General features: G+C 40.0%; 1 protein-coding gene across 1 annotated transcript in view; it reads right to left on the reverse strand.

The window, feature by feature from the left end:
- tmeff2a (transmembrane protein with EGF-like and two follistatin-like domains 2a) overlaps window positions 1–19,851 on the reverse strand; it is a 136,760-nt gene that overhangs the window by 60,134 nt on the left and 56,775 nt on the right. Inside the window, exons 3-4 of the mRNA XM_013911749.1 lie at window positions 18,131–18,260; window positions 2,344–2,370 (exon numbers count right to left, since the gene is read on the reverse strand). Coding sequence (XP_013767203.1) covers window positions 2,344–2,370; window positions 18,131–18,260 — 157 coding nt within the window. The remainder of the gene's footprint in view (window positions 1–2,343; window positions 2,371–18,130; window positions 18,261–19,851) is intronic.

The raw sequence follows: 19,851 nt of genomic DNA on the forward strand, positions 1-19,851 counted from the left end.
TTTCCCCAGGCCATTTCTTTGTCCACCCCCATCTTTCCTCTCTATCTGTCTTTCCCTCTCTCGCTTTCTCTCTCTGGTTGACCTAGCACCAGTTTCATTTCCGCTTGTTCATCCGTCTATCTGCCGTCTTTTTGGGGGGCACTAATCTCTTTTTCAATCTCTCTCTCCCTCTCATATATGCTTGGGAAAGCTCCATGCATCGGAGTTAATGAAGTAACTGCATGGGCAAACACACGGGAGGATAGAGAGGCTGCAGAGTGGGGAGTGTAAATATATGCATGGGTACAAACGTGTTCTGACAGACGAGCCTGACTACTGTCTGTGCTGATGTTAGAGTTGAATCTTGTTAGTCAATTAAGGAACAAATTAGAGACTTAGCTCAAAGACACGTTATTAATACGGTGGGGGTTTATGTGATTAGTTACACAAAAGTTATTCATAAAAAAGTCACTCATGGCTATAAGCTCATCTCAATCTTATTGCAATCAACTCTCACACACTTGTCACTCTCTCTCCAAACTCCACTGTTTATCAGCTGCAATGCTGCCCAGGCCACCATTCCGCCCTTTCACTCGGCTTCGTGAAGATGGGCACACAAAGCTAAATGAGGACTTTCTCCAGCATGCCGTCTCTGCAAATCTTGGCTTTCAATGTCGAATTTGCACAAAAAAGTAGTCAAATGAATCAGCGTGAGATTAGAAAGGTGAATTGTGTAATTTCTGGGCTTTTGCTTAAAAAAACACTTTCAATTTTTCAAATAATTCCCAGTTTTTTAGGACATTATGCAAATTTTTAGACTTGAAAAAAATCAGTTGTGATTGAAAATCTGTTACAATTCCAATTGTTCTGTGTTTTAAATGTATTTTCTGCTGCAGTCACATGATCTTTTACTGCAGCTGTGAGAACAGCCTGTTCACAAAAGTCTAGTTTTGACAAAAGGACAAAAGATAAAACACATGCTGGCAACATCACTTCCTTCATCTTTATCTGTGTTTGTTAGCACCCATCACGTTATGTAAACTCACAGTTTCCCATACATGAATGGCTATTTGATTACAATGCATTACCAGTAAAAGTTTACTCTGCATGTTAAAAATACTCACTTTTGTCCACTTGTTGCATTAAATAAATAAATAATCAGGGATGAGCAGGTTGAGTGCAAATCAAAGCCATCAATCCAAAACAATGAGCTAAAAGAGCCTAAAACACTACACAAAGCTAGAGGCAGCTCAAAATTAGCACTTAATCCTTTTTAAGTTTATCAGCAGAAGTGACCCTGTTTGCTGAAAGTTATTGAATAATTGATGGTCATTTATAATATCCCATAATTGTTTCCCAAGAAACAATTATTAACAAAGAGTTTATTAATAAAACACTATAGTCCCTGCATGTTTACATGTAGGATCTCTCTGACAAGCTCTTTGAACCAGCCCGTTACTGCAGGTCATCAGGAACGCACCACCTGGTTACTCATCAGGTACCAATCAAACATTTGTTAGGACCTTGCAGTAGTTCAGTCCCCGGTCTTATTAATCATTTTTATTGCTGTATTGTTGGTTTTTATTTACTATTTTATTAATTTTGTGCCTTTTAATGATGTTTACATATTACTGTTGCTTTTTCTCGTTTGGTTTTCATCGCTGACAGAAGTTTCATAAGGATTTTGATAGATATGAGCTGCTAGTGACCTGCTAGCCACTTTGCCTTTGTTAGCTTCTTTAAAATGTCCAGTTCACCTGTGTGAGCGTTATTCAGGTGTTTAGTTTTCTTGTCTATTTGTGTTCCTCCAGTCTATTTTAGTGAAGTCTGGTGAACGGTGTCGTCACTCGCAGCAAAGCATTTCCATGCCAACAACATGTGAGCATGTGGCTGTGAGTGTGTGTGTATAAGTATTTGCATATGCCACTGTGCGTGTGTTGTGCATTGGCTTATAATCCCAGACCAGCTGACTATTGCATCTTTAGATGTTATTAATTCACTTGGTTTTATCTCTCTATTAATTTAATCTATGTATATACTCATGCTACAGTCTTGATGCTAGTGCATTTGTGTAGCAAATTGTCTGGTATGAAATATGCTTTATAAATAAAGTTTTGCTTTAGTACATGAATTCAATTAGATTAAACGTTAGCGTGAATAAAATAACAAGTGAAGCTAATGATGTTAAGAGAACATGTTTTTAATTGGTTTATCATATTATGAAATTAAAATACATTGAAGTCAGCCCCTCATACTCAATAATAAATACAGTGCTGTGGAACACAGCAGGTAGAGAGCAGCATATTAAAAAGCAGTATGTGAGGAGTTAGAGGAGGTGGAGGAGGAAGAGGTGAGTAATCTTACCATCGTCTCCTGATCCTGAGCCAGCATCTGCAAAGGAGAACAAACAGTTATTAACCAGAGGCTCTCACAGACACAGACATTAGCTGAATAATGTGTGTCTGCATATGTAAGTGTGTGTCTGGACCTATTTGAATATCTGCTTGTGATTGTGTGCATGTACACAAGAGAGAGTCTGTGTGCGTGTGGGTGCGTTTAAGCGAGATGAGATTTCTGTGAAGACGGTGCAGAAAGTGATGCCGAGAGACAGATCTACAAAGAAAAAAAAACAGCTGAAAAACCGGAGAGGAGGATGATAGTGAGGTGGAGGATGCACTGATGCTTTGAGCATCACGCAGCTCCCCCATTCTGTACCACAACACCTCCAACTGTGGACCTCTCAGTGGTAGGACTGTGGGAAGGCGCACTGTTGCAAATGTGTTTGTGTGTCAGCGAATCCTTCTTCATGGCTTTCCCACTGAATCTGTGTAAAGCCCCTTCAAACACACTGAGCTTACTGAGCTGTTCAACAATACAGCTGTGAAAGAGATACTCATGAGCACTCCGAAGCTCCGTGTAACTCGAGCTGCTGCACAAAGTGATCTGCTAAAACGCACAGTGCCAGAGCACACGCAGGCCCTCCGAGGACTGCAGGGGGGATGAAAGCGCAGCTCCATATGAACACCCATGTGAGAGGGTTTTATAAGAAGAGGTGCACGTCATGGGGCAACTGCAGTCCCAGAACACATGGAGTCTAACCATCAAGCTGACACTGATACTTTCGTGACACAAGGTTTGGATCAATAAAATACATTTTTGATGGGAGTCGGTATTGCCAAGACTCTCTGAGGTCAGAGCAGCAGACGCTCCGATGTGTCAGGGGAAAGTAACTCTTACACTCTTGTTTGACTGATATTTTCTATAGTTCAATGATCACTGAATAATTCACATCGTTATAATCGTGAGTACTGTGTTATGCGTTCACACTGGTGATTTTGGAAGCCCTTATGCATAGAATTAGTATCAGTTAGATAGGCAGTATCAAGTAATGCTTTGAATGCTATGAACCCTTAACCTGGCCCGGGGGCCAGAATTGAACAGGCAAAGGCTCTAGTCTGGCCACTGAACAGGTCTTGGAAATGTGAAAAAGTGCCCAGACTTTTCATTTTCATAGGTCACACAGCTTTCCCCCTGCCGTCAATTCCTATTCATACTACACCAAAATAATTTAAATAAAATGGGCATTTTTAAAATTTAAAATTTATATTTCATAACTATGGGACGGTTGGGGCAAGGGTAGTAGTAGTTTCACTTAAGATCAAAGTAGCCTTTGTGCGCCCCACGATGTAAAACGAGTTTGACATCCTTGCCTTAACCCCTCAACCGGTAGAACTCACTAAGAGATATAACCTGGAGTGAAAGAATTCATCATCCTCAAAAATGCTACACTTCTCTAAAAATACAATCTACTGTGAGAACACCATCAGCATCAGGAATAATGCTATAATAATATTAATTTTTAAAAATTGACTCCTCACATAATGGATACAAAATAAACCAAGTAGGGACGAATTTTCATTAGAATCATCGACATCCATCAGCCTGATTCTGAGGTTTCGTGTAGGTGATGTTGGGACAAATGGAGTATGGTTGTTTACTAGGATTACTGTAGCAACGGGAGCTGAAAGCAGTATTACAGTGCAGTGAACTGGGCTGAAAAAAAGGGATCATTAGTGATTTGTTCCCCTGAGGACAGTTGTGAGATAGAGTGAGAGAATGGCCAATGAATATTTCAAACTGATACACTATCAGAAACAACAGGGGTTGTTTATGACGTAGGGCCATTGTCTGACCAAATTTGGTAAAACCTCAACAATGACTGGAACAGTAGAAAAGCGGAGTAGAAAGACTCTTTAAAGACAAACACACAACAGAGTGCTTCATGCATAAATCCTAAACCCGACAATGACTTAGCATTTGCACACTTTTCCACCATCTGTTATTTGGTTAGATGCCTGAAATAAACCCATTTCTTCATGTTTTCTTTTACATTGTGACATAAGTGTGAATTTCTAAGCTTTTTGTGTCTCTGCGAAGACATTTTCTAACAATAGACTACAGAAGTTGTCATGGACTTTCAACATGATCAAGCTAAACACACAAGCTCAATGGCAGTGACAATGACATGTACATATACACCAATCAGGCATAACATTATGTCCGCTGACAGGTGAAGTGAATACTGTTGGTTGGTGGGATATATCAGGGAACAAGTGAACAAGGTTGTTCAAACAGATGTATTAGATTTGACTGCAGCTCTGTTGGGTGTTCCCAGCCTGCAGTGGTCAATATCTATCAAAAGTCCAAGGAAGGAACAATGAACCAGCAAAAGGATCATGGGGGGCTAAAGATCACCGAGGGGAATAAAGGCTGGCCCGTATGGTCCTGTCCAAGAGATGAGCTCAAATTGCAGAAAAGTTGTGATAGACAGGTGTCAGAATTTACAGTGAATCACAAATCGTTGCATATGGGGCTGCAGACCGGTCAGGGTGCCCGTGCTGACCCCCGTCCACCACTTAAAGTGCCAACAATGGGCAGGTGAGCATTAGAACTGGATAATGGAAAAATGGAAGATGCTTTGGGAAATGTTCTGCTGGGAATGTTAGGCAGGTGGTTAAATGTCGTGCCTGACTGGTGCATACGTACCATACATGTGGTAGCTCGTATAGCTTTTTCCAACTGCCTTTGCACTTCAAAAATCCTAAAAGTTTCAGTGTGTTGAGATTTTCTTGCTGAAGAAAACCCGTAAATATCATTAACTTAAAAAAAATTGCTTATTTCTGCATTAAATCAAAATGCTACACACAAATCCCACTGGCTTTTGTTGCTGACCTACAAGGCCACACTTCTTGTATCTTGCTTCCAGCTCTGAATCTTTAAAAACACCACTTAAATGAATAAATATTAGTGAATCGGATACAGGGATTACATGAGGAAGAAAACGTGTGAAGTCAAATTGTCTAGAACCCCATAGAAAATATGACAGATTTTCGGTGTGGAAATAAAGGAAACAATGTAAACAAACATAAAAAAAGGAACTATTAAGGTTGGTACACTGATTCTATGTCAGTAGTAAAGTGTAATCTCATCAGTGGAGCAAACCAAATAAAAAGTCAGATTCCCTTGAGTTGTATCCCGTCCACTGAAGTATCTTTTGGATAAAAACTGAGAGGCTTTTCCATATAAATCAAATAGCAGCCATTGTTTACCTGGTATAAATATGTGTCTTCACATTTCCAGCCAAACATTGCTTACTAAGCAGCATGGAGATAGTGGGCCCCTCAACATGTCAGAAGTCAAACTGTTGTTCTCAGCAAAGAAGGGATTTCTCAGCATCAAATCACAGCACGACACATGGTTCCTCCGGGAGTCAGTGCACGGCACTCTAACATGCTTTATGGAAATCACTTGTATCCAGAAGTGTAAATCTCTATATCTGCTTTGTTAAAAGATGCTACAGCAACTTTACAGCAGATATGTAATTAGCTAAATCAAGAGACAAAAACTCTAACAAGTAAAAATCCTGTCAAAACAACACTGTGGTCCCAGAGGATGAGGAATGCGTCTAAACCACTTCTCAGGAGAGAACACAAATCAGCACTTCGCAGTGGATGACTGGAAAAAAAGTTATTTTTGCTGATGAATTCAGTTTTAGATTTGTGGTAGTAAACAGAATGTGGTACTATATGACAGGAGACAAGCAGGAGGTAGTGGGAATATTTAAGTCTGGCAGTATTTGCTGCTCTAGAGCTGGAGAGCTGCACTGAACTCCAAGCAGTGCTTGATCCTTCAGGCCTCTGCATGTTTGCGTAGAAAGATTCCTACTGCACCGCCTGAGAACCAAAGAAGACCAAGGAGTGCTGATTTTCAAAGACCTTCCTGCACAGTCACTTCACCTCAGCTCCTTAAAACATTTACAGAGGCACGTGAAGCCTCAGAACGAGTTTTGCAAACTTATGTGTCTGTGTGCAAAAGAGAAACAGAAGCCACATTTTTGCTGTAATCCATGAACATCATTTGGAGACTGAATACTTCTTAAATGTATTAAACAAATCCAAAATATTTGCTTAAAATCACTGATTTTGGAATCCATGATGTATACCTTTATTAAACTTCCAGAACAGAAGCATTCAGTAATACTGACCGTAAGTAGAAACTTTCTTTTTTGTTTACAAGAAAACTGTACAGGGCACCTTTAATTTTTTTTTTTTTTTTTTAAAACCAGCCTCTACAAAAACTCCTCTGCCTTTCTCCCTACACAATTCCAGTGACCTTGGAGTGTGTGGGACACTAAATGTGCAGTGTTTCATGAAAAGGCTTAGCTTTAAGGATCAGGCTGAAGTCAGAAGGGGTTCATGGGAGATCAATAAAAACCTTTAGTATCTGTACAAGGGTAAAGGTTTGAGGAGAAAAAGACTGACATTAGAAAATAGAACAAAACAGCAGGGGAGAGAGGCACAAGCTTACATTTCTTCCCATTTGTCTGCCAAATGAAGGGTCAAAAAGAGGAGATACCACACAATTTTATTTTGTGAAAGGCACTGGAGGGTGAGGGCGAGAGCAGAGAAAGACTGCATCAATAGATGATAGAATTTTTTCCTAGTTTTAAAGCAACTGATTGGAAGAGGTGCGAAGCAGAAAGAAGAAGAGGAACCTTCTAGGGGAAACCGTTATTAACCTTACAGAGCTGCTGAGTCTGTACTGCATTGCACACAAACTGTACGCACACACACAGACCTCAGTCCTTGCACATAAACACACTTTTCCACTTTTTACTGTAAATAAGTATTTCAAGTTAGCGTTGAATAAGAAAGAATCGCTTGCCTTTACAGTAATGCCATCAGTGTTTGCCCCGAAACACACAATCTGTGACATGAACCTGTAGGAAAACCTTCCAATCACTACACTAAGATATCAGCATATATACAAAGACGACCTGTGTGAAACGTTTTTCCCTTTAAATAGCAAAGCATCGTTGTCAAATGATGTCCTCCTTTTAAAAGAGCCTAAAAACACATGTGATCTAAGTGACCATTCTCTTACTTGCAGTGATTAACTGCAAGTTCTGATTCTGATTCACATCAGTGCAGCACATGAGGAAGGAAATTTATATCCTAAACATTTGAGTGCTAAGTCACATTTGGAGTACGTATGTGCAAACTGGATATTTTGGGGCCAGTATCATCGTGTCACGAGGGACATCAAAGTACACAAGACTGGAGTACTTTTTTTTTTTTTTCCTGCCACACAATGAATCTGCTCACCTGTGTGTTTGTGGCCAACAAGTGTGCTTTCTCACAGAGCAGAGGTTTAATTGGAGCTGTTAAAATATTGTGTGCAATCCAGTATGCTCTGTCTGGTTGGTATGGTTCAGACCATACAAAATAAACTCAGTTATATCCAGACACAGGGGCTGTAAATTAAAATGGGTGGAGTTACAAATGTATCTTCTTAAAAAGCGTGTCACAGTGGGCAAAAAAACTAATGCTGCATCTAAGTTGCTACACAATATCCTTACAGAAATGCTAGCACGTGAGACTTTTAGAATATGAACGTCACAACCAGTCAGTGAATTCCTGCTGCGAAGCCCCAAGCTAAAAGTTTCTCTGTTGCCATTGTTAGCAAATGAGCAAGAATAATCCTCCTTTCTGACTCTAATAATTACTGAACTAAAAAAGACCTGAATCCAGCTAATGAGATAATAAATTAATCAGGAATGTGTTTACCGGGAGAGAAACGGAGCCAAGGGCCGTTGTCCCATAGGCTTCAATACAACTGCAAGTCTTATTGCAGTCGCCCCCTGATGGTCACTTTTATATCGTCTCCCACGTGACATTTCCTCTTCTGCGAGGTTGATCAAGAGAAGCACTGGCCAGTGAGTCTTTCTTTTACTGCCAAGCGCTGCATCAATGCAACAACGGCAAAGCAAAAGAGGAATGAGTTTAGCAAGATAAAAGTGTGAAATGAACAAGACACCCAGTATCACACACACCATTGTTGCAAAAGCCAGTGAGACTGGCTGATTGGGGAGCAACATGTAGTCTGTCATGACTGTCAGTCATGAAAAGGACAGATTTCTGTGACTCTACAACTCCTTTGTCCTAATCTGACAAAGTGGCCATAGAGAAAAATATTATATAGCCTAACATTGCCACTGAGGATCAACAGATGCAAGTTGATGTCAGAGGATCTGTTCTCACATCTAGGGTTGGATGTTATTTTAGTTAATTTAAAAAAATGGGCTTACACCTGTAAAAGACAGACTGTTTTAGGAAAAGATGAAGTCTTCAGAATCCCCAGTGTTTCATGACTGGATGTGCAGGCAACTCAGTAGGAAAGCAAACCTACATGGGAGGTGTGTCAGGCAAAAAAAGTAGTTGCTATCCAAAAAGACTATTAGCACAAAACTCCAGGTTGATGATGGAAATACAGGGAAAAACCAGCAGCCTTATTTGTAAAGCTGTGCGTAAGATCCATACTAAAAGTGTACACGCAGAAATGCTGAAAATAATGTGCATAAATAAGGTAATTCGATTTATAAAACCGTGTGTACGCACACCTCCAGGCAATCTTCCATTTATACATCACAGTCCACACATAGTCATCTGTGCCAGTGCATCAATCATGCAGCATTACGCATGAGTGTCACAGAAATATTTATGTTTATAGCAACTAAACTGACTGCTTTACAACTTTCCAGAATGATTGCAACACTCGGTGCTATCAGGCCCCCTGAGATGTGAGGAACTATGATATGTGAACTTTATTTATTTATTAATTAGAGTTTTGCTATTGTGAACTTGGCCTGCAGTATCGGGGCATGGAGTGTGTTCATTTTGCTGTCAGAGCTGTCAGCAGCTTTGTTTCCAGACTTTGCTAATTTACACAATCCATATGTGCAGGTGGTGGAGTTTTGCCGGGGTGAGGTGTCCAGAGAAGGCAGAGTGTGAGCAGCGCTGTGGTGTCTACTGTGCGCCTGACAACACCGTCACCTTCACTGCTGCGATTTCCCACACGAAAACTAAATGAAACACTGTGTCCTTGGTGATGCGGGTGGAGAATTAAAAGATATCATTAAAAACTAATTATATTCTGTTGCAACAAGGTGAAAAGTGAGGGCCTGGAGCCTAGATGGGCAGGTAGCATGTCAAAACTAATATGCAGAAAGGGTTCCATCACAGACTGGGATCTTACACTGGGAATGTCAGACTCATCTTACATTATAGACCACATACAGTATATTTTTTTAGGCTGGACCACTTAAAATATGTTTCTCTCAGTGTAAACAAGTTTAACTGACTTGTAAAAACAAAAATTACCAGATTTTTCTTTTTACCCGAGTTTTGTTTCTGAGATAAATGAGATGAACATAAGAGGACATTCATTTTAAATTTCAAGAGAACGGTGGCAGTATAATGTTTGAAGGTGCACATCAGGCCCTTGTAGAGTAAAATTGAATATTTTTGTCTATACAACCCAAAATGTGATGTCCACATATGTAGACGCCAGGTCGTAGGAGGTTAAATCTGTAAGAAATATGGTGTAAAATTACAGAAAAAGTTCTGGTATTTCATTGCCCAGACTTTCCTGTAATTATAAAATACAATGTTTTGTATCATATACTGTGAAAAAACGAGAACGTCACCGTTATTTAAATCCGTATCTATTGCTTAATTACTTAATTACCTTTGCTTTGGTGTAGTATGAATTAGGGGTGGGTTTTGATGATTAAAATCGATTCTAGCTTGAATAACATGATATCGATTCATTAAAATCCTGAATCGATTTTTAAATATAAATTTATTTTGCCCGAAACACCAGAAGCTCAGGTTAAACTTAAAATTGTTCAGCTCTGGTTATCGCCTTTCTTCACATTCTTCCCTTTAGTAATCCTCGATATTCAAAGTATCCTCACATTGGAATTGTTTGTTCCTTCTCATTTTAGAAAGAAGAAACAATAAAGTACTTGAATCCTACCCTTCCTGATAGAGCTGCTTCAAGTTAATCAAGTTAATATCTCTGCTGCTTTGTGGCTCATCTTGGCCTCTCAGCTTGATGTGAGGCAGCAAGTTGAAAGATCTGCAGTGATCAATGATGTATTAGATTATCACTACTTAATGTAATTGTAATTTAAATTAAGATAGACCTCTGAAATAACTAGAAATGACAGTGTTTTTTGTACACAAAGAATGAGCAGTGCATTGACTCCTCCTGTACTGTGTGTGAGATTATGCTGACACCATTGGACTGATTCTAATGTCTACTGATAGCACAGAGAGAGCTCCTTAAATCATTTGCCAAACATATGGCTCCTGTCATCTGTCAGTGCTCAGGCATCGCAGTCACACGAAACGGTGATTAAACATGCCATCGACATTTTAACAATGTGTCAGTTAAATGCTCTCTCACCTTTCCATTTAATGACTTCCTGGAACTTATGCGGCACACTCCACAAACGGAGTTGGAAATACCGTGTTTCTGCTTGCCTTAGCTCGACTCTCTCCTTTGGGGAAAATAGACTGCTGGGTTTGTTTTGCTTTGCTAAGCTAATGCTTAACTGCTCCTTACTGTGCTGGGCTAGCACCTGATGGGATAGGAAAGCGGTGCCATCCTGTTCTAATCAGCTTTCACTGGCTTTGTAATCCTAAGAGCTCTTCCTTCTATCGAATTTTAGATCAGGACTTCCTTATTTGTTGGTGACACAAAGGTAATAGAGTCCAGAACAGAGTGTAAATTAGCTTTTTCTTCTCACGAATGTTTCACTATAAAAGTCAATGAACTAAACGCTAAAATAACCACATTGTAAAACGTCACAACCTGCGGTGCAATATCGCGGCTCAAATCCTGCTTTCTGTTCAAACTTTGTCTTCCCAACATCAAAATAAATGTCTTCCACTTCTTCCTTGCTCTGTTTTTTGGTCACCACACAGCGCCTTCTTTTCTATAGCAACCAGTAAATGGTGCCATCTTTATTTATTACAAAAAACAGAAGGCAACACTATCAAATCATGTTTGTCTCTGCCTCGGTGTCCTCACAGCATGAAACGGGCACCTCAGCAGGCCTCTTGTTTACTGTTTGGAATGACAACCGACTCCAACGTCTGCCCTGTTGGCCTCGGCAAGATCAAAGGGGTTCGGCGCAAGGGAAGCGCGGACGTCGCTTATGTATATCACCAGAAGAAAAATGGTAATGCAAGATGTAAGATACAAGTACAGCACATTTATCTTTCATCAATGTAATTAACATCAGTACGCAGGGGATAAATTGGAAAGTGTAATCTGTAGAGAGCTCTGTGGTTTCAGGTTGAGTATGGGTGAGCAAGAGGAAGCCACTCATGATTACAAAGGAAGGGTCTTCTCCCCAGAGAGTGCAATGTTGTGCCACCATGTTTCCACACAGGGCCTGAATAGACAAACACTAAATCTAGAGAGTGCACTTTGTTGATTTTACGCTGAAGTGATGGCATCTGCTCTACAAATTTTGGAAAAGATGATCTGAGATCTGCAGCTGGTTATAATATATGCCACAAGATAGATAGACACTGACACTACTGAAAAAGAGAAATTTGCAAAGGCAGGCCCTGGGCAAGCTGTGAAAACATCTTTCTACAATGACTGCTATTTCCAACCAGTTATGAAACCAGAATTTAATCAGCCATTAGAACGGTAATATTCGAATCAGTTTATAAAATGTTTAGCGCCTTTCAGCTCGTAGTTTCTTGTGGTAACGCTCATCTATAACGTTCTTGTTCAGTCTCACCAGTATCCTAATTGCCATTTCTTAGAGCAGGTTGTTTTCAGCTATAAAGCTTAAATAAAGACATTTCCCTTGTGAAGACAGCACTAAACAGCAACAGACATTCAGTGACTGTATGATTCACACAGTCTAGAGAGACAGGCTTTGGGTTTATTAGAGACCAAAGCGTAACTTGAAGGAATCACGAATGTTGTGCTAAAGTCACACTAGAGAAAACTTCGCTTGGAGACCAACCAAATTTTTAAGAGCTCGTGCAATGAATTTGTTGTCTCATTGCCTTTGAAGACAGGGACCAGGTCTGTGACAACTCTGTCAGCTGCTGTCTTCAAAGCAACATTGGTGTGTCAAGATGGGAAGAAAAGTCCAGTGAGACAAAGTCAGCCTGTTATTAGTTTATGATTGAATGAAGTCGAGTTGGCAACTATGTGCCATCTGTTTGTGATAGATCAAGAGAAATTGCAAATGTGTTTCAAATTCTCATCAAACAGAAATTCACATTAACTACAACTGGAATGTCATCGATTTGAAACAGAAATTCTGAATTCCCTCAAAAAAATAGCGACATAATCAACAACCACGTTTTTATACAGGAATACAACAAGAACAAGGTGACAACCAGGTGAGTCGAATCGCCTTTTACAAAAAGACACATCTCAGGTGAGTTGTGCTTAATGGTGGAACTTGAGTCAGACTGAACTGTCTGTGTTATTTGCCAGTCTTCCTTCACCATCATGTCTGAGAATGATTGCAATCAGTCTGAACGGGACTGGGATTGTTTGGAGACAGGCTGCCTCTTGTCTCTGATATCATCTTGTGATCGAAAGTGGTCGCCCACAGTTCAACCATTAATGGCAAGGAGATCGACGTCCCACTTTTACTCTAGTGTGACTGATTTATCAGGCCACCAGAAACGTACGATCAGACCAATTCTATTGTTTATTCATGTCTCATTGATATTAAATGGGCAATGGTTGTAAACACTGACACCAACAGAAACTCTGTCTGCTAAGAAAATCTTGTGATATGACTGAAAGTTCCAGAAAACAAACAAACATCTATAGAGGTGAAGCTGTTTCCCCCCCAAAAAATAACATTACTTTATCTTTTATTTTTCTCCAGCAGTCTGGTGCATGATATCTCTCACCTCAGCAAGGGAAACAAGTATTGGTGCCAGCGACTTGACATATATCCATTATAGAGTGTACTGTTGCCGCTAATGGGATTTCTGAGGATGGAAATGGAAAGGAGGACAGGGAGAAGCTGCGAGAGGAACAGAACGGGAGGAGAAAAAAGAAGGCAGTGGATGTACGGTTAGATAGCTGCCGCTCTTGAATTCTTTACTCTCAGTATCGCTCGTATTATATTCACAGCATTTTAACATATTCACTGCTGAAGTGATTTTAAAGCTGAAAGTATCAACAAAATGCAAGAGAGCAGAGAGAAACTATCCAGAAGCAGCTGCCTACCATGCTTTATCACATGAAAAGCAATCATATAGGAAGACGTGTCTTGGTGAGGGAAGTAGCTAAATTAATTTTAATAGGCATTTCACATGGGAGCCCCCCCCGCAAAGCCTTACATTGAAAAACTGCTTTTTAAAACATTATATCTTTAGTACAGTAAGTGAGCTAACGTTTCGCTTACATTTAGACATTTAGTCTCAAAGCGCGGTAAATACACTTATATTGATGGCGAAGACTTCAGGACAAAAACTATCAAGGGGAAAGCAGATGAGACAAAGTTAGCGGCCATGATGGAATTACCCCATAACAGGAGGTCCAGTGAGACTGGGTTTTCTGAGTCCCAGTTCCTAGAGTGTGCCAAAGGCCACTGTAACTGCTCTGGAGGCACATGCAGAAAAAAACATCTGGGTAAAAAATGGTTTTTTCCTTGGCTCAAAATGGGCCTTTGGGGTGTGACTATTTATTTAAGCATAAGTGGTTCACTTACAGGAACTTAAAGGAAAGAGGCTGTATTACCTTAATTAAAAATGTTTATTTAACTGGAAATAGAAAGAACAAGACTAAAGTGGCAGAACTGAGCTTCCTCTGAAGGGTGTCTGTGCTCAGTCTTAGAGATGGGATGAGGAGCCTAGTCATTGGCAACAGGCTCAGAGCAGAGTCGCTGCTCCTTTGCATTGAAAGGAACCAGTCGGGGTGGTTCAGGTGATGGAGACTCGTGGGCAGACCCTGGAGAGTTAATGTCTCACAGCTGGCTCGGAAACATCTCTCCTCCTTGGGCGAGCTGAAATCTTTGCTTAGACAGCTGCCACCATGACCTGGACTCAAATGAGCAGTGGAAAATTGGATGGCTGGATGTTTGAGTAAATAGAAGCCCAAAATGTTCAGTATGCAGGATTAACCCTCATCTCTCAACTCAGTCTGAATTTAGTCTCTGCAGAATAAAAGTTCTGACCAGGATATGAACTCAAATGCAGGTGCATCATACCCGCTTTCCTTTTATTTGTTCTTAAAATCTTAATATCCCAAGACAGCTGGCCAACCACGCCACTATTTTTTTTTTAAAACAAAGATAAGGCTCTCCACTCAGCCTGTGTGCTTTCACTAATTATATTTGTCTTTTATTTTAGTCTCTGAGCCGCTGCTGTATAAATGGAATAGATTTTAATTTCTGTGAAATTTTGTTTTAATTTATTTGTTTGTCTCAAGCGCTCGCTGCATCATTTTAAATTACATTCTTCCTTTTTACTGCCTCCTGCTTAATTTATCTGTTTTCTTCATCCACATGGAACAACAAATGACACCAGAAATGCTTCAAGTCCCAGACAAAAAATGTAAGTTTGAGAGTGAAAGTGTAGCAAATGTCATACCACTTTATTTGGGTGAAATAAAGAAGAGATTTTGTAATAAGTTTCAGTTATTTCTTTCAGTGACCACTTACAAAATTATGTTTTTTTACCAGATTTAGCTGCTAGCTAATTTGTCAATTATGGAAAAATGAGCCGCATCTGCCTCAATATCTGACCTTACTGAGCTTTTTTCTGATTAGATTTTGGCTTTAGTCACTAGTTTTAAATGTTATTAAGTGGAACATCATATTCTTTGTGTAAATTATGCTCTGATTTAGAGTAAAACATAACTGATTAAGTCCCTAGATAGATTAAACTGCTATCCTTGTTTTTTAGTCATATCCACCCCCAAAAAACAAAAAACTACACATGCCTTTACAAGTTGTCTGTGAAGGTTCTCAGTCATCCAGGTCATCACAGTCCAAGGAGCTCATCCGAGAAGCTACTTCAGTTCTACGGTCAAATGGTGGAGAATCCCAGATTTGACCTCAGGAAATCACATGATAGGGGTGTGGCTATGTTTCACAATGAGCTCACCTGAAACCCTGGCTGATTGTGACCCATACCTGTTTTCACACCTTGGCTCGTGTGATTAGGTAGAGGATCATTAGGGAGTCCATTGTCCCTCTTGGGGGACACTTCCACAGGGCTTAAATCAGGGACTCACCACCATTTGACCCTAGAACTGAAGAAGGTTCTCGGATGAGAGGTGAAACGTCTTCAAGCCATTTAAAGAAGTCCAGACACTTTTCTTTCGAAGCTCCTTAGAATGCCTTTTCAAGCTGACCAATGAAGTTATTGTCACTATTTCCATCTTTTACATACAGTTTAGAATAAAATTTGACTTCTCCAGTCTTTACTTTCTCAGACACCCCCTATTTGTTTACTGGGACCTTGTTCTGGACCGACATGAGAACAAAGCATACATAAAAACAAAACACAAAATACCGAAGGGAAGAATATAAAACCACTGTTCTGCTCTATTAGTAGTCTGCACAGCAACAAAATCCTTGTGTGAATGGTGAATTGTGTCCTCAAAAGTACTGCATGTTGCATGGAAGAAAAGAGTCCTTATCTCTTTCTATTTCAAAAGATACGGAAATTCATATCAGACACCCTGGCTTACAACCATCACATGTCTTGAAAAGAGGACCTCATACACAAGCAACAAACAAGCAATTTAGAGAGCGGACCTGGGGAATTTCATGTGACCGTGCACAGCCCTACTTACTGGCACACTGACACCACTGCTCTTACGGCACAAACATTTCCACCTCGCTCTCAAAGTTTCCTCTGCTGAGCTGTGCCCATTCAAGGGGACCTTTAATGGACTTGTGCCGGCTTTCTGTCAGCGAGGTTAACTGAGTCAGCAACTGCTCAACTTGAGCCAGCAATACTATCTTGGCTTAAGCAATGATTCACACATGCCTAACAGCAGCCAGCATCACATTGCCAGTGGATTCACTCATTCACAACTAAGCACATTATTCAGAACATGACTCACTAATTGATAGAATCCTCAGTAGGCGTTGCTGCTTTTCCTTCAAGTTTATGCTCATCTATATAAATTTGTCATCATAGGATAAAACGCGTTGCTCTGGCCAAAGCTAATTTTACATATTCTGATAAAATGTGCATGTGAAGAACAATTTTACAGACTCAACATGCAGTTTAATTCATCATTAAATCAGACTGCAGTGTTTTCATTCATATGATACATAAAAAAAAATGTGTGTATTTCAAGTGAAACCACTGGCCCAGGGCGTTAAAGCTGATTATTGCAGGAGAATGATTTTTCACTGCTTCCATTGAGAGAGTTAATATGGCATTTTTAGACCTTGCATGTGCGCAGGTCTATAATTCACGTTCATTCAGTGGACTGGTATCCTCACAAATAGCAGTGCACGCTCTAAGCACCAATACTGGTCTCCACATCATGGCTAATGAAGTGCCTGACCTTTTCCAAATGAAGACACCCACTCAGCAGCTTAAACACCAAACGATAATCCCAATTATGTCTGATAATTATGCCAAGCACTTTTACTTTTCAGTCAGTGGAAGGGAATACACTGGACATGATGTATATAACATGATGCCAAAGCTGAAAGAGGAGCGTTTTTAATGCAGCATTTATGCGTCGGAAACTAGCCCTCGATGACCAGAATCATTCAAATGAATAGCTATTTCTATCTATTCGCTGTCAGTCAACATGACTGTTAGTCCGGCCATTCTCCTTTGAGCTCCTCCGAGCTCAGACACACGGCTGCTTCTGAGGATAGAGACGTCACTCAAATCTCACGTTTAATGTGGATTCTCTGTAACGTCAGCATGCTAACGTGTTCACAATGACAACTTGCTGAGGCAGATACTTTTTATCACAGTATGGCTAACAAGCAGTGTAGCTATACAGCACAGTGAGGTTGATGTGAATAGGTTTAGTACTGTTACAGTCCCTCAACGTAGTATTAAATGATTCTCTTAAAGCTACAGAAAGTACTCCTAATAACATTTAACAGAAAAAAAAGTGTTAAAAAAAGGAAACGGCCATCAAGATGATGTGTGATTCAGTGATTTCATTTTCTGCTTTGTTGAGCATGCCTCGTAGCAACTGCATTACAGTAACTACCTATGACAATTTGGCCAATGCATTCTATGGCTTTTGACATTTATTTAAACATTACGTAACGAAAGGTCAAAGCTGTCGAGATTTCTTTTGCTTCTTGTTAAACACACCTAATTTTTAATAAACTGTAATTTAAAAAAGGCCTTGTGGCCAAATGCTGTGTTCATTTTCTTGAGAGATGGTGCCGTGCTTGTGATGAAATCATTTTTTTGCGCTTCTCACATTTTCATTACGCAGTTTTTGTAACTCCTTTGAAATAAAAGATCCGCTGGTAATTACTGCATCCCAGCTACTGGATGCAGATTAAAATATTGATGAGAGTAATAAGGAAACATGAAATCTATGCTGCTGCATATAAAACGTTAAAATTCATGTGGAATTGCATTTTCAGCTTTATATTTGCTGTTGCTGAATCTCATATGCATGCTTACAGATAGCCGTGTAACCTCTTGAATATTTTAAATCCAAACACGGCTGCTTGCGCATGTGTTCAGTGTGCTGGTATCAGAACTCCTCTGTTGTGTGTGTTTGTGTGTAGGCACCATAAGGTAAATGTACATACCAGCAGGACAGTCGCCTTCTGACACAATAAGCACTTCAGACTGCTGCTTGCAGGCATCCCTGCGCAGGAAGCACTCGTTCTGGTAGTTCTTATTGTTGGAGCCACACACAGGCACATAGTCATTGTTGCACTGCAGAGAGGAGAGAAGAAAACAGGTAAGAAAAGGAGCATGTAAAAGAGACAAGGTTAAACTATAGTGAGTCTGTGTCCTCAAGTAAACACTTGAGCCTTCAGAATTCTGCAGGGAAGCCACTGCCTTCAATTTCCAATTTGAATACGCTTCAATCTCAGCACTGAAAAGAATGACATGTATGGAAACGCCACCAAATACATAACCCGCTTGGCAGAGCAATAAAATACCAGAACTTTAAAGCAACAGCTGATGCCTACATCGCTCACATTGCACATTTATGGAGCGACCAACAACACTGAGCAGACCACTGCTGAACAGCACAAACAGGAAAAAAGATCTTCAAAAAGCCTGATGATCAAGTTGGAATACTTTTCTTTAATTCCAGCGTTCTCCTTTGTTAAACTCACTAAGTTCTTCAGTATTTCGGTTAAGGGGTTTTGGCGCACCTATATACTGAAAGCTTCTTGTACAAGGACAAACCATAGCAGGTTCATTGTTAGCTAAGAAATGAAATTGAGATTTCCATGAAAACAGTGCAAATCTCCACTTTGTTCTTACCCAACGTGGTACAGTCAGATAATATTATAAGAATCTTCTGCTTCCTGTTCGAAATTATAAGCAGATTACAAATTGGCCACACCAGCTTGAGAAACTAGCCATTGTTACCAATGTCAAGTTAAAGAGACAGTGGAGTACGCTCTGACGTATGTAAGGATACATGAATAAAAATGAATGGTTATCCAGGTTGTTGAAAGAAGCTGGCGTATTTAAAAGAGTGTGACTCAATTGGAAAAAAACAGTATTCATTGTTATTACTTGAAGAAAGTGAAAAAATTGAGAAAACGTCAAACAGCACAGAACTAGTGCCCTCAAGAGTTTAAGTAACAGAAACATCTTGACATCCCCTGCTCCTCAACACTGGTTTTCTGTCAGTGTGCCCATTTTTCAGCAGGGCTGTTCTCCAAAACATCCACATCTGCTTAAGCCGAGTAGCAAAGTGCGGCGTCAAATGCACGTAAGATAAACTCAAGTGAGATGGGTGGAAGGAAGAAAAAACCCTGCCCAGAAGAACTCAGCAGGGGTGAATTCATAGTATGTACAGCATGTTAACCAGCTAAACTGCTTAGGATAGAGTGTATTCACAAAGCTAAAAAAAACTCATTTTCAGTGTAACATTTCTATACTCCTTCACCATTGCTAGAATTACGATTAAGCACCAGAAACCTAACCATGCAGTACCCTTTTTAAGGGAAATTAACCCTAATTAACCTTAAATATATCTGCCTCACATTAGCGAGATCATACGGTGTTTGAAGTTCTTTAAGACTGCCTGATGAAGATATACCAGTGCTGATTCTAACCGTGATACCTGAAAAAATTAAAGTTGGCACATTATAGCGGATTATAGGATATTACCGAACAAGCACCAGTCTAGTCACAGCTATAGTCACATGTTCCAGTTTACTGTGACTCACTTCCCTTTCATTAACTACTAAACTGCTCTCACTTCACGGGTGACTAAAGAAAGGTAACGTCATTCACTTTCCTGTTGCCGTGGTGACTTCATTCGTTCACTTTGAGACAACAC

Source organism: Pundamilia nyererei, unplaced genomic scaffold (genome assembly GCF_000239375.1).
Source record: "Pundamilia nyererei isolate P.nyererei 1_Seehausen unplaced genomic scaffold, PunNye1.0 scaffold00071, whole genome shotgun sequence".
In the NCBI taxonomy this organism is placed as follows: Eukaryota; Metazoa; Chordata; class Actinopteri; order Cichliformes; family Cichlidae; genus Pundamilia; species Pundamilia nyererei.